The 14,858-nt window shown below is 46.5% G+C and overlaps 1 protein-coding gene across 1 annotated transcript in view; it reads left to right on the top strand.

Moving 5' to 3' along the window:
• The first annotated feature begins 5,891 nt into the window (after positions 1-5,891).
• DHRS12 (dehydrogenase/reductase (SDR family) member 12) overlaps positions 5,892-14,858 on the top strand; it is a 109,750-nt gene continuing 100,783 nt past the window's right edge. The window contains exons 1-2 of the mRNA XM_006876938.1: positions 5,892-5,947; positions 13,633-13,766. Of these exons, the coding sequence (XP_006877000.1) occupies positions 5,892-5,947; positions 13,633-13,766 (190 nt within the window). The remainder of the gene's footprint in view (positions 5,948-13,632; positions 13,767-14,858) is intronic.

The following is a 14,858-nucleotide window of genomic DNA, read 5'->3' as shown; positions in this document are numbered from 1 at the left end:
GCCGTAACTCAAAAGAGGGAACAAATCTTTACAACGTGGATCATTCCCAACCCCTCAATACACAGGGTAGACAGGGATGGGCAACTTGGACAGTGATTACCCAAAATGGTGTGTATGTGTGTCAGGGGGGTTGTCCTACAAAGGCAAGAAGTGACTGTCTTATAAGCTTTCAAGAGGGCACAGAGGAAGGTAGAATCTCCACTGAGTAGTATCCAATCTGTCTGAGTGCGGCCGATGAAAGGAGATGGGGATAGCACTCTTGTGGTACAATAGTGAATAATTACTATCAGGACTGACTTTGAGGGTTGGAAATGTAAAGGTACATGTTTTGTGGCAAAAGGAGGGGAGTGATTGATTGACTTTGCAGGCCAGGAATGGAGTCCCCTGGGACCATCAAGGGAGAAATGTGGAGTGCGAGACCCTGCCCAGGGAAACAGTGAAGCCAGAAATGGAGACAGAGATGATGCCGTAGAGAAATGGAGTGGCTGGGGACTCTAGACCCAGAGACGGAGAGGGGCTGTGTGCTGACGACCAATGGGCAGGCTTGTAGTATGGTACCAGAGTGTGGCTGGAATCCTGGCTCTACTACTTTGTAGATGTGTGTGATCTTGGACACGCCACTTACATTCTCTGTGCATCCATTTCTCATTTGTAATGAACGTAGCATTGCTCTGCTGTGAGTGAGACAGTAGAGCTCAGTGATAAGAGTTCTCTCCTGCCAGGTGGGAGCCCAGGTACGGTGCACCTGGTGCACAGCCACTCCCCATCTGTCAGCAGGGGCTTATGTTTTGCCATGATGCTCAATAGGTTTCAGCAGAGCTTCCAGACCAAGAGACTAGGGAGAAAGGTTCTGGTGATCTCCTGAAATTTCCAGCCAATGAAAATCCCACAAATCATAGCAGTCAGAACTGCAATGGATTATGGTAGCATTTTAGTCTGTTGTGTGTGGGGCTCCCATGTCACGGGCCAAACTCAGTGGAAGCTAACAGCAACATGCACTGCTGTGAGGACTGGACAGCTGTATTCTGTAGAGAGGGAAAACTGAGGCTCAGAGGAAAATGCCAGTCTTCTGACTCCATCCGTCTTGTCATTGTGTCACATTTTTCCCTGTCTGTAATAAGCACTGTGCCACCACCCTCCCCCCAAGGCCAGTGGTGACAGTAGGTGGTCTGTGGGGTGCTTGTGGGGGCGACTACACAGCCTCAAGGAGCATCCTCCAGGCTGTAATTCTGCCTCTACCTACCCTTGAGCACCACCAGAGAAAACCTGCTGCTTTTTGCACTTACAGCAGAACCTGCTCAATGTGAAACAATAGCCTTGGGAACAGATTCCATGCATGCTTATGACCCAAAGACGCCTGTTTGTGGGAAATCACTTCCTAATAGAGACTGACTGACCCAGATTTCACAACTGCCCCACCTTTGGCCATCTCACTGCCAAGATGTCCAGTCCTTGGAGGGGGAATAAGTTGTGGGGGAGGGGGAGTGACTCGATTTTTATTGGAGTAAATGATTCATGCACATGGTATAAAAGCCAAAGGTAAAAATACGGGTCTTCAGTATAAACTAAATCTCTTTCCCACCCTGCTTCCTTGCATTCTTGCTAGAAGCACCCACTGGGATTAGTTTCTTGTGAACAGAAGATAGAAATGAACTCAAATGGATTTGCTTTTCAGGGAGTTGGTCCAGATGGGTAGTAGCCAGCCCTAGGGTGAATCAATCTGTAGGAGCTGATGAACCTAAATGAATATAGGGAGACCATCAGAAAAGTGTTTCTGAATGGGAGGATGGGTTGTTGTCTACCAGGCTCATCTGCTTCTCTCCTGTTAGTGTGAACACTGCACAACAGTAGCCTTGGTTTTCTTAGAAGCCCTTTGTGACTAAGGCTGGGAATCCAAAGCCCCCACCCTACCCCCTCCCTGTCATTAAAGAAGAGCTGTGTTTCGTAATCCGTGCACAGACAGGATCAGGTCCTGTGCATGAGCTACACGGAGAACTAGTAAGGATCAGCATGGCCTTCTTCCCCACCCCCTCCTTAGCCTCGCTTCCTTTTTGTTCCTTTCCCGTTTTTCATTTTTATTCCCCACCCCCAACTGCACACCAAATGTCTACATGGGCTTCCTATGGATTTATGATTTATGGTTATTCATTCTATTAACTAAGTGGTTTTGCTAGGGTAAAATATTAAGATACCATTGCCATTATGACCCTGTCTTCCATGATCTCATTGGCAGCTGGTGTTGCCATGACAACTTGGCTGGAAAAACTGGTACTGAGCTTCAATGGAAGGCAATATATGAGCACTGGTGTGTGTGTGTGTGTGTGTGTGTGTAAGAGAAAACCTGCAGATTTCCCATCACACATCTCTGCTGTGCAGCTCGTACCTTCTGTTTTCCCATCCAATTTGGTCAAAATTAGTTTCAGTACTCTAAATCAATTGGAAGGAAGTTTTGGAGGATTATTTCTTTGTTTAGAGCCAGGGACACATACAAAATATTTTAAAGGCTTTCTAGCTATGTGAAATGAAGCAACTGTGCCCACTTTGATGCCATTCTTACAAGTACCTTGTGTTGAACTTAACATCTTTATGCAATTCTCGTAGCAAAGTCAGAGATGGAAGGGATCTCAAATGCCAACTTGTCTGACCCCTTTTTGTTTAGATGAGAGAACTGAGGCACAAAGAAGCTAAGTGAGTTGACCCACACAATAATGCATGGTACAGTGCGTAAGAATCTGGCCTCTGATTATGCAGCTTGGTGTCCATTATGTATTTACTGTTACCTCAGCCAAGTTAGTTAACCCCTCAAAGTCTCAGTGTGTACATGTATAAATGGAATTAATAGAGGGGAACCTACTACCACCAAGAAAATAAAGCTGGGAGTAGAGTGCGTCCTTTGGACCTGCACTGAGAAAACTCCTAGACCCAGAGGAAGATTGATGCCCAAACACATGGAGATCCCCAAGGAACGCTGGGCCTACAGGTGCTGCAAGGAGACAAGGACTTTTCCCCAGAGCTGACAAAGAGATTTCCCGTACAGTTGTTGTTGTTAAGTATTGTCACGTTGGTTCTGACTCATAGCAACCCTGTATATGGTTTCCAAGGAACAGCTGGTGGGTTTGAACCGACCTTGTGGTCCAGCGCATTATCCTATAGCACCACACCAAGAACTCCCCTTCAGTTGTTGTTGTTAAGTGCTGTCACATCAATTCTGACCCACAGCAACCCTGTATAGTAGGGTTTCCAAGGAGCAGCTGGTGAGCTTGAACCACCAACCTTGCAGTTCAAACAACTTTGCAGTCTGGTGCATTAACCCACAGCGCCACACTAGGACTCCCCTTTAGGGGTGGCAGTTATGTGCCGAGTAGGCATTCTAAATGTGGCCTTCTAGCCTCCTAACCTGTGAGAGAATAGGGGCTAATATCAAGAGCAACAGTCATTGCAAGGATGAAGTGAGGTGATCCATGAGGTTTGACACACAATACATATTGCCACTATAACCCCAGGTCGAACAGGGATCAGTGGCAGAACTAGAATCCAGATCCCTGACTCATACTCAAACTGGAGCTTTCCCCATTAATCCCACATTGCCCTTTGTTTCTTGTGTCATCTCCCTTTTGAGACAATGGTTGCCTTTTTTATCAAGGATTCTGGGTGTGGTGCTGTAGGATCAGCACTGGACTGTGAACCACAAGGTTGGCAGTTCAAAGCCAGCAGCCACTCCTTAGAATATACAAGGTCACTGAGATGGAACTGATTCGATGGCACTTACCAACAGCAACATAGAAGAATGTATGAAGCTAGGTACGTGTAACTAGTTGCTGTCCCCATTAAAACACAATGAAATATTTGCCTGAAAGGGGCATATGCACCATCTTCACGATTGTTGGTATGTTTGAGTTTGGTATTGAGTGCCTTCCAACCATTGTTGAGTGCTGGAAGATGCTTCTTTTCCAGCACTATGTCTGTATTCTGTTGTAATTCACAGGGTTTCCTTTTGCTTATTTCTAGACATAGATTGCCAGATGTTTCTTCCAAGGCTTAGTCTGGTACCTAGTGAATATTTGAAACTATATATTGAGCATGTATTGAAGGTTCACTTAATGACTATAGTGTAGTAGGAGCAAGGGATGAGGAAAAAATTTGAGCTGCTTAAGTTTTTTTTTTTTAATCACCTTTTATGAAGGCAGGCATTTTTCTAAACCTCCCAAGCGCAGGCCTTCACAGATAATTGTAGGTTTCCACCCACCCCTTTAACTCAAGGTGTTGTGAAGTCCTCAACAGACTTTGTGGTTTAAACCGATTCTTAAGCCTATTCTGGAAGTCAAAAGTGTATTTCCTGAGGTGGTAAGAAGGATTTGGAGCAGACTGACACTTTTTCATCACTGACACCAAGCTGAGAGTAGAAAGCACAGCTGTGTAACTGGGGATCTAAAATGTTCTCCCAGCCAAACAGGATAGGCATTAAAAATCACATCAGGCTGGGTAGTTTTACAAAATGTCACTTGTTTAAACTTCCTTTCATCACTCTGTCAGGAACACGGGCAATGCAGTGGAACCTCTGAGTCCTGTTCAGAGAAATAAGCTGTTCTGGGGAAATCTATTTCAAATTATTCTGAAGTGAAAATATATCCAGGGGGTTGGGGTGGGCAGAGAGGCCATGAAGCCAGCTGGGCTCAGCATATCTTCTGTAAGAGTAGCCCAGTCTTTGGGGAAGGGGTAAACCAGTTAGAATTTAACCAAATGACTGGTAGTAAGGGTAGAAGAAAAAGTATCTCAGATTGGGCAGGAGTGCAAATGCTAGTGATTCCTACAGAGACTTGGAGGGAAGCCAGATGACCTGTTTGGGATCTGTGTCAGCCCAGCTACCATACTTTGTTGACTTACACTATTTCCTGCGGTGGCGCTGTGGGATAAAGTAGTGGACCACAAGATCAGTGTGAACCACAGGGTCAGAGGTTCAAACTCACCAGCGATTCCTTGGAAACCTTATGCAGGGTTGCTATGAGTTGGAACCGATCCAACGGCACTTAACAGCAGCATTTGGGCTGGGAGCCCTGATGTGGTACTGTAGGATAAGCACTGGACTGCGAATCGCAAGATAGGCTGTTCAAATCCACCAGCCATTCCTTGGAAACCCTCTACAGGGTCGCTATGAGTCGGAATTGATTCCAAGGTACTTAACAATTTGGGTTGGTGGGTCTGTGGAGGCGCAGGCTGATGAGTTTGGGGAGAGATCCGGTGTCTCTCTGGTACCTCCACTTGTTGCAGGACTAGAAGGAAATCTGGACTTTGGAAACAGACTTATCCTGGTGGAAACCCAGTCCCACCACTTGCCAGGTGTCACTATACGATCGTTACCACATTGACTCATAGCAGCTGATAATGTTCTCTGATGAATCAGGGGCATGTAGTGAAAGAATGTGTGTAGGAATTTAGTAAGTGCTAGTTACTGCAACAACCCTGGTGTTAAAACCTATCATATGGAGAAATCTGTATAAATCCTTAAGCCTCCCCTCTTTACAGTTCACATGATTTTTATGGGTCACCAAATTCTAAGACTTGCATTGTGGTGCCATCTTTGCATCCCCACCACAGGTACAGGAACCCCCCAAACTCATTCCACCTCGAGTTGACCATATGGACCTCCAGGGCCCACCTGAGGGTCACATTCCCAAATCCTCCCAAGCTAGGGCTGGAGGGGCGCTCTCCAAATCCCAGGATGGGGAGCGCCCTCAGCGGCTGTGCAGAGTGCCAGTAGAGAAAAGCCCGAGGGGCTCTTACATAACCCGGATGATGCAACCGCAACTCCTGAGGTGCAGTGACCGCTGCTGTGCAGGAGGAGGAGTGTCGGAGCCCGGGACCGCGGGACTCCACGTGCAGCGCGCCCCACCATGTCCTTCTACCGCACCGCCGCCTGGTTCGCCAAGGGGCTGCGCGAATACACAAAGTAAGACGGCCACCTGGCCGATGAGCAAGGGCTGGCGGGGTAGGCCGGGTCGGCCAGGTTGTCACGTGGCTCGCGGGGCGGCTAGCCAGGTTGGCGGGAAAGCATCTGCTCTCGCAACGTCTGAAAGGCAGCCCGAAGGCTTGGGGGTGCAGCGGGGCTGCGGGCGCTCCCAGCGCTCCTGGCGCTCCCACTACGGACAGGAATCCGAGGGGCGGGGCTTCGCGCCCATGCCCCGCCCCGCTGACAGGCGTTTCGGGTGCTTGCAGCCATCGATCCGCAGTTAACTTGGCGTTTGTGAGGAGCTGTTTGTGGTAATGTTTTAGGTCTTTAGCTAACAAGTTCTAAATTGACAACTAAGTCTTAGTACTTTCTTAGATGTGTTTATTTCTTACCAATAAAACGGAGCCGTGTTGGTGTAGTGAGCTATTCGTTGGGCTGTTAACTGCAGGGTTGGAGGTTCTAATCCACTAGCCCTCCAAGAGAGAACATTGAGGCTTTTGTTCTTGTAGAGATATACGGCCTCAGAAACCCAAATAGGCTCTCTGTGGGTGGGAACCGACTCCAACGCACACAGCAATAGTAAAATGTGTCATTTGGACTCTAGATAGAAAGTTCGGAGTCAGGGGCTGTGCACTCACTTCTTCCTGGTTTCCAGGGTAGAAGAGGCCAAGCCCACCAGCTTTTATTTAAGAATCACAATGTTGTTGTTGTTACGTGTCATCGAGTCGGTACCGACCCATAGCAACCCTATGCAAAACAGAACGAAACACTGCCCGATCCTGGGCCAACCTCACAATTGTTGCCACACTTGAGTCCATGGATGCTGACACTTTGCCAACCCATCTCACTGGGGGGTCTTTCTCTTTTTCTCTGACCCTCCACCTTATCAAACATGATATTCTTCTCCAGCGACTGGTCCCTCCTGACAATATGTCCTAAGTATGAGAGATGAAGTTTGGCTATCCTGGCCTCCAAGGAACACTCTGGCTGCACATCTTCCAACACAGATCTGTTTGTTCTTTTGGCAGCCCATGGCAGTTTCAATATTCTCCTCCAACACCATAACTCAAAAGCATCAATTCTTCTACGGTCTTTCTTATTCACTGTTCAGCTTTCTCAGCATATGAAGTTACTGAAAATACCATGGCTTGGGTCAGGCACACCTTAGTCCTCAAACTGACGTCTTTGCTCTTCAACACTTTAAAAAAGTCTTATTCAGCAGATTTGCCTAATGCAATACGTCGTTTGATTTCTTGACTGCTGCTTCCATGAGTGTTAATAGTTGATCCAAGAAGAATGAAGTCCTTGACAACTTCAATCTTTTCTCTGTTGATCAGAATGTTGTTTATTGGTTTAGTGGTGAGGATTTTTGTTTTTACATTGAAATGTAATCCATACTGAAGGCTGTGCTCTTTGATCTTCATCAGTAAATGTTTTAAATCTTCTGTACTTTCATCAAGCAAGGTTGTATCATCTGCATATCACAGGTTGTTAATGAGTCTTCCTCCAATCCTTATGCCACATTTTTCTTCATAGAACCCAGCTTCTTGGATTATTTGCTCAGCATACAGGTTGAATAAGTATGGTGAAAGAATACAACCCTGTCGCACACCTTCCTTAATTTTAAACCATTCAGTGTTCCCATGTTCTGTTCAAACAACTGCCTCTTGGTCCATGTACAGATTCCTCATGAGTACAATTAAGTGTTCTGAAATACTCATACTTCGCATGAAGGAATTCTCTGGACAAATTATTGAATGATGCAGACAGCATCAAAAGAAGATGGAAGGAAAACACAGAGTCACTGTATCAAAAGGAAATGGTTGATGTTCAAAAATCGCAATGAAGCTCTAAAATTACCAGTACTCTGACCTGAGAGTCCTGGCATAGCGCTGTAGGATAAACACTGGCCTGCTCACCACAAGGTCAGCAGTTCAAACCCACCAGCCACTCCTTGGAAACTGTACACAGGATCGCTCTGAGTCTGACTCTGTGGCACTTACCATAAGCCCCACCCCCTAGAGATTCTGACTCAGTTTAACAGCAAATCTCCCAGGTGATTTGCATATGGAGCCTGACCATTTTCTAGTTGCTGGAGAAGGATATCATGTTTGGTAGGGTGGAGGGTCAGAGAAAAAGAGGAAGACCTCCAGTGGGATGGACTGGCCAAGTGGCAGCATCGATGGACTCAAGCGTGGCAACAATTGTGAGGTTGGCCCAGGATTGGGCAATGTTTAGTTCTGCTGTGCCTACATTTGCTATGAGTCGGTACTGACTCGATGGCACCTAACAACAACAACTCTCTGCCTTGTTCTGAAGCACTTGTTGTTGTTAAGTGCCGTGGAGTCAGTTCCGACCCATAGCGACCCTGTACAGGGTTTCCGAGTCTGTAAATCTTTACGGGAGCAGAAAGCCTCATCTTTCTCCCGCGGAACAGCTGGTAGTTTCGAACTGCTAACCGTGAGATTCACAGCCCGACTCGTAACCACTACGCTACCAGAGCTCCTTTAGCTGCTACCAAAGGCTTTAGATTGGGGTCCACCTAGCCGCATCTTGAAAAAAATGGCTGGCCACTGAAAACTGTATGGAACACAGTTCCACCCTGACACATATGGGGTTGCCATGGGTTGGAGTCGACTGGATGGCAGTGGGTTTAAGGCAGCCTGAGCACAAGGCAAAATTGCTAACAAAGGTAACTGCCACTCCTCTTCTCACATCCTTTCAAAACAGCTGCAAACTATGCAGCCTCAGAGCCCAGCACTGCAGAGAATGGTGAGAAGCTGGCCTTCAGCCCTGTGTTGAATTTAAGTGAATGAAGTGGCAGCTTTTTTTTTGGAAGGACTGTCCTCTGGCAGAGGCCACCGTCTCCTGGCCTCTTGCACAGAGCTGTGCCTGATGAAGAGTATACTTACATTAACTTCCAGCCCTGAGGAAAGTAGTAGGATCTTCCCCCTAGGACTCATTCCCTGAATTCTCCACCTTGAGGGAAGGAAGTAGTCAGGTCAAGGGGCCTGAGACCACAACAAATGGGAGGGCAGAGCATAGGCAGGTCTAGGTTCTTCTGCTGTTGTGTCTGGTGAATCTGAGGAAAAGAGAAGACTTTTAGATTTCAATATGAGAGCTTGTGTTTTAGACTTGCAATGTTTTTTTCTTGGCACACTAGTGTTTTTTTTTTTTTTGTTTTTTTTTTACCTTTTATTGTGAGTCAGGTGAAAGTTTACAAAGCAATTCAATAATTCATGCACATTTTGTTTCATGTCATTGATTGCAGTCGCTACAATGTAACAGCAATCATCCCAAGTCCTTTTGTTTCCCATTTCCTTTTCTCCTCCTTTCTTAACCCTGCCTGCCTTCTGAACTTTGCCCTTGCAAATACTGTCTTTATAATCTCCAATGATTGGTTGTTGCAAAGAAGCACACGAGGATGCTTATAAAGCCTTCCTACAATTGGCATGCTCTAGTTGTTGTTTCCTAAATTTGTCTGAGCGTAAGAATTACTTGGGGCACTTTTAGATTGGCCCCTCAACCCTATTGGCAGGTGTGGGTGAGAAAGTAATGTTATTCAAATTCCATATTTTAATAAGGCAAGGAAAACCTCATCTGGGAGCTTGTCTCCTGATGATTCTTATCATGGAGGGGTCTGGGGATTGTTAATGTTCCAACTCATAGTGACCCTGCATTCCAACGAATGGCTGATGGGTTTGAACTACCGACCTCACAGTTACCAATCCAGTGTGTATCCTCCGGCACCACACCACTACTCATAAGGGGGCTTGGGAAACCTTAAATACCAGGGTTCTGTCCATTAAGAAATAGTTCTTTAAACCAAGCTTCTTGTTAAGTACCGTTGATTTGGTTCCAACTCATAGCCTCCCTGTTTAAGGTTTCTGAGGAGTGGCTGCTGAGTTTGAACCACCAACCTTGCAGTTCAAACCGACTTTGTGGTCCAGGACTTATCCTACAGTGCCACACCACAGGCTTCTTGTTGTTGTTAAGTGCCATCGAGTTGGTTCCAACCCATAGCAACCCTGAATAGGGTTTCCAAGGAGCAGCTGGTGAGTTTGAACCGCCAACCTTGCAGTTCAAACGGCTTTGCAGTCTGGCGCATTAACCCACAACGCCATGCCAGGCACACCACAGGCTTACTGAGTGATTAATGTGCTAGCAGAGAAGCGTGTTTAGGAAAGGTTTTTAAAGACAGGAAAATGCTAACGAAGTTCTGGGTGATTGGTTAAATGCGAAGTTTTTAATTTGGGGAGCAGGAGAGATACTCTACTGGTGACATAAGATGCCGGTTTCTTTATGACTTGTTGACTTTTATTGACTGGGTCAAAAGGACTTTTAACTATCAACTGATATAAACTAGCCTCTTCTTCTGATTGTTGTTAAGTGCCATGGAGTCCGTTTCGAGGAGTGGCTGGTGAGTTTGAACTGCTGACATTGTGATCCAGTGCCTTATCCCACAGTGCCACACCAGAACTCCCTAATTAGTACATTTCAAAAGTTTGTGGGTATGTTATCTCTTGAGAGAGGTCTGACCTTCCCCAGGACCTTCTGTCCAACCTCACCTTCGGCACTTGGTATAAATTAGGTGCAGCTCAGAAAAGTAGCCCTAGGAAGATGTCTGCGTTTACTGTGAGATTAGCTAAAATTTATGACTCGAGTTTGAACATTTAATAGCTCTCTTAGCTTGAATGACAATCACGGGAAGGGCTTGTGAAACCACAGTTTACTGGGCCCCACCCAAAGCATCGGACTCAGTATATGGAGAACTGGCATTCTTACAAGTTTCCAGGTGATGCTGATGCTGCTTGGCTGGAATCCGGCTTTGGAACCACTGGTAGTAAACGTCTATGAGTGGTTTGTGCTCCACTATTCGTTGGCAGTTCGAACCCATCCAGCAAGGCCTGGCAGTCTGTCTCCATAAAGACTGTTGTGTTGTGCTGTTGTGTTGATTCTGACTCATGGAGACTCCACAATTACAGCCAAGAAAACCCTGTGAAGCAGTTCTACTCTGTAACACCTGGGGTTGCCAATTCCAGACCGAATTGACTAGACAACAACATACTAGTGTAACAGAAAGTGCCTTAGGCTAGGTGTTGAGAGAACAGGAAAACTTCCTTTGGCTTTATTACCCACTGTCTTGTGACTTTGGACAAGTAATTTGCTTTCAAATGCTTTAATTTGCTGATATCAAGAGGTTAAGATAAAATGCTTCAAAAAAAGGGTGGTGGGGAGGGATGCATTAAAAGTAATTTTGTAATTTACAACAGATTGGACCCAGATGATCTACTTGTGTTGAAGGCAAAGAGCCAAGGCAAAGGGCAGAGAGGGGTTCTACCATCATGCTAGCCTACACCTGGCCAGGCCCATTGGGCAGCTCCCCTGGCCTGGAGCTTCAGGAAGGGTTTCATACACAAGCTGCTGTCAGCAGACTGTAATACCAGGAATGTGGGAAGCTAACTTCTTCTCTCTCTGGCTTCCCTGGAGGAAGGGGTGTTTAAGGAGCCAGTTCCAGAATGCGCTCTTTTTCTGGCTCTCTTATGGTTTGGGGAGTTCACTCACTAACTCCATACCTGCTAGACCTCATTCATCAGCTCTGGGCCCCTGGCCCTTTCTGAGGAGCCCCTTACCTCTGCAGGGGAATTCTTTCTCAGTGACTCCAGGACCCCAACTTGTAGGGAAAAACAAATCTTCCCACTTCATCGTTGATTTCAGTTTCAAAAGCATCTTCTGATGTGGAAGGATTGGGGGCAGAGGATGAGCTCAATGTTGAGCATGACTGGTACGATTGTAGTCACTGAGATGAAACCAAGCGTATGATTTGTGCAATGTAAAGTTGATGAGCTTGTCTATAAACCTTCACTCAATTTACAATAAAAAGTTAAAAAAAAATTAATGTTATTGTCGTTAAGTCTGTTGAGTCAGTTCTGACTCGCAGAGATCCCTATATAGGATTTCTGAGGAGCGACCTTGAGGTTAGCAGTCCAGTGCTTATCCTACTTTCCCCTACAAGTTGGGGTCCTAGAGTTACTGTGAAAAGATTCCCCTGCAGAGGAAAGGGGCTCTTCAGAAAGAATCAGAGGCCTGAGCTGATGAATAAGGGTCTTGGTGTGGCATTCTGGGATACGCACTGGACTGCTAAACTCAAGGTCAGCAGTTCAGACTCACCAGCCACTCATTGGAAGCCCTGTACAAGCTTGCTTTGGAGTCAGAACTGATTCTATGGCACATAGCAAAAACTTTACTGAGAGCCCTGGTGGGACACTATAGGATAAGCACTGGACTGAGTCAAACCCATCTCTCACTCTTGGAAACCCTATACAGGGTCACTAGGAGTTGGAACTGACTTGATGACACAAAACAATTTATTGAACTCAATATGGAATTCTGGTGTAGTGCTGTAGGATAAGCACTCGACCGCAGGGTCGGTTTGAACAGCAAGGTCAGCAGTTCAAACTCACCAACAACTCCTCGGAAAACGCTTTACAAAGTGGCTATGAGTCGAAACGGACTCGATGGCACTTAACACATATGTTCCCAGTGCTGTGATAAATGTCGGACACATTATCTCATTTAGACTGCACAAGAGATAACTTTTCTTATCTGCTTTCTGCGGAGGACATAGGAGTTCAGAAAATTAAGTGAACACATGAGGTCGCCCAGCTATTAAGCTGCAATTTAAAACTCAAATGTGGTTCAGTCCAAAGCTCTTGACTTGATGTATTTTAATTTTGGAGACAAACATTCGAGGAAACTTTGGAATAATTAGAAGTCTTGCTTGCTTGAGCCACTAGAGCTGAAGTAATAGGAAGGGCGTTCTCTGAGTTGCTGTGGGGAGGGGAGCAGCCTGTTATTCTCTAATAATGTCTGACGAGGCTGTGAGACAAGCTTCCATGACTGCCCCAGTGCAGATGACTTCCAACCAAACCCGCTCATAAACATTCTTTGGGCTCTTCGTCGGGTGTCCTGGGAGAGGAATTGGCAGTTGAGCTGTACCAGGGTGTGGGGCCGGAGACCAGTTCTTGGCAGTGGGTGTGTAAACAGGCCGTGTGGGAGGGCCCTGGGCCTCTTGTAGAAACTTCAGGACCAGAGAGAAACCACTAAGTTCTTTGGGTGTGAGATCAGGATCAGAGACTCTCCCCTGCTTGTGTGGGAAGAGCTCCACTCTCAGGGGTCTCCTGCTAAGCCCCCCACACCATCCTACCTCTACTTCCTGACTTTCTATGCTCGGTCAATTTCTTAACCAGCAAATACCAGGAAAGTAATGGTAGAAGAGGAATCCCTGGGTGCTGCAAATGGTTGACCCAATAGTTGAAGTTTAAATTCCACCCAAAGGTACCTTAGCGATCTACTTCCTCCAAATCTGCCATTGAAAACTGTATGGAGCACAGATCTACTCTGACAACTAATAACAACAAAAGCATCAGGGGCAATCTGAGAAAGGTAGTTTGGATGTCACAAAATTGGGATCTCCAAATATTTTGAAAAGTTCAGAAAGTCCATGGTGAGGAAATCTAGGCCCTGGGAAGTTGACATTGTTGGTGAGACCAGGGAGGAAGGGGAGGAGAGAGGCTGAGCTGTGGAAGCAGCAGAGAAAGCCCACCGCAGAATGAGTCTATTCCCAAAGGGGTTTGTGTCCCAGCTCACTGTGGTTGTTGGTTCTATGGGTTTGCCATTTCCAGGAGTGGCTATGAAGCTGCATCGCAGGACTTCATCCCCAATGACTTGGAGGTCCAAGTTCCTGGAAGAACCTTCTTGATCACTGGAGGGAACAGTGGCATTGGGAAAGCAACTGCTATTGAAATAGCCAAAAGAGGTAAGTAGTCTGCTAACCCAGTGCCCCCTTAACTCCCAGCCAGCCTACCTGGTCCACGCAGGGATTGCACCCCGTGTCTCCAGCAGGTCAAGAGAGGCCTGGCCAACGTGGCCAATAATACTGGAGAGTGGCCCCTTTGAGCACACAGCTGCTGAGTTTCTAAGCTTCCAGTTAAAGGTACATAGAGTGGGTGCCTGGAGGCGACGTTCTTCAACATTTAATTAATTCACAGGAGTGTTTGGGGCCTGCCCAAACTTCACAGTGTTTTCTGCTTAAGAACAGTGGAGGGCAGTCGTCACTCATCAGTGAAACTTAAAAAAAATATATGGATGCCTAGTCCCTAGTTCAGGTCTCTTGGTGGTGCAAGCAGTTTGCCCCTGACTGCTAGAAAGGTTAATGGTTCAAATCCACCCAACGACTCTGCAGGAGGAGGGCATGGGAGTCTGATGATGCAAAGATTACAACAAATGAAACGCTTGTGGAGCTCAATCTCACTCTGTAGCATGTGGGGTTACCATCAATCAGAATTGACTTGATAGTAACAGGTTTGTTTTTGGTCCCTAACCCTTGTCTTCTCAATGAGAATCTCAGGAGTGAAGGAAGGAGCTCAGAAGGTATCAGAATTTGGATGTGGACCTTGCTTAAGAACCAGGGCCCATCTGGTGGTGGAGTCAATGGCCAGAGGCCACAGAGCTTGATGAACATGACCAATGGCACTGAGTGAGACATGTAGAAATAGTGAGACATGTAGAAATAGTTGAACTAGGAAAGAAAAAGAACCAGTGCCCTAGAGAGTAACTGGAAGTGAGGGGTGGAGAGTAGGGCAGCACGGGAGCTTCCTTCCTCCATCCTGGGGTCCAGCGTCCAGGGTTCGAGCACAGGGCTGGTCCCTACTTCCCTTCCTTAGCCTTGACTCTACACAGAGGCTCTCGAGGTGTCTGTAAATTATTCAGTCAGCTCAAGTCTCTGGTACATGCTAAGACTTTGCACACAAGTCACAAATAGCATCGTGTCTCTCAGGAGTCTCTTCTGTAGGAATAATCGATGTTCCTGCAGAGATCAGGGAAATAGGTTGGGAATTGATCACTTTCA

This window comes from Chrysochloris asiatica, unplaced genomic scaffold (assembly GCF_000296735.1).
Source record: "Chrysochloris asiatica unplaced genomic scaffold, ChrAsi1.0 scaffold00432, whole genome shotgun sequence".
In the NCBI taxonomy this organism is placed as follows: domain Eukaryota; kingdom Metazoa; phylum Chordata; class Mammalia; order Afrosoricida; family Chrysochloridae; genus Chrysochloris; species Chrysochloris asiatica.
Note: the sequence above shows the minus strand (reverse complement) of the source record. Positions and strands in the feature narration are given on the sequence as shown.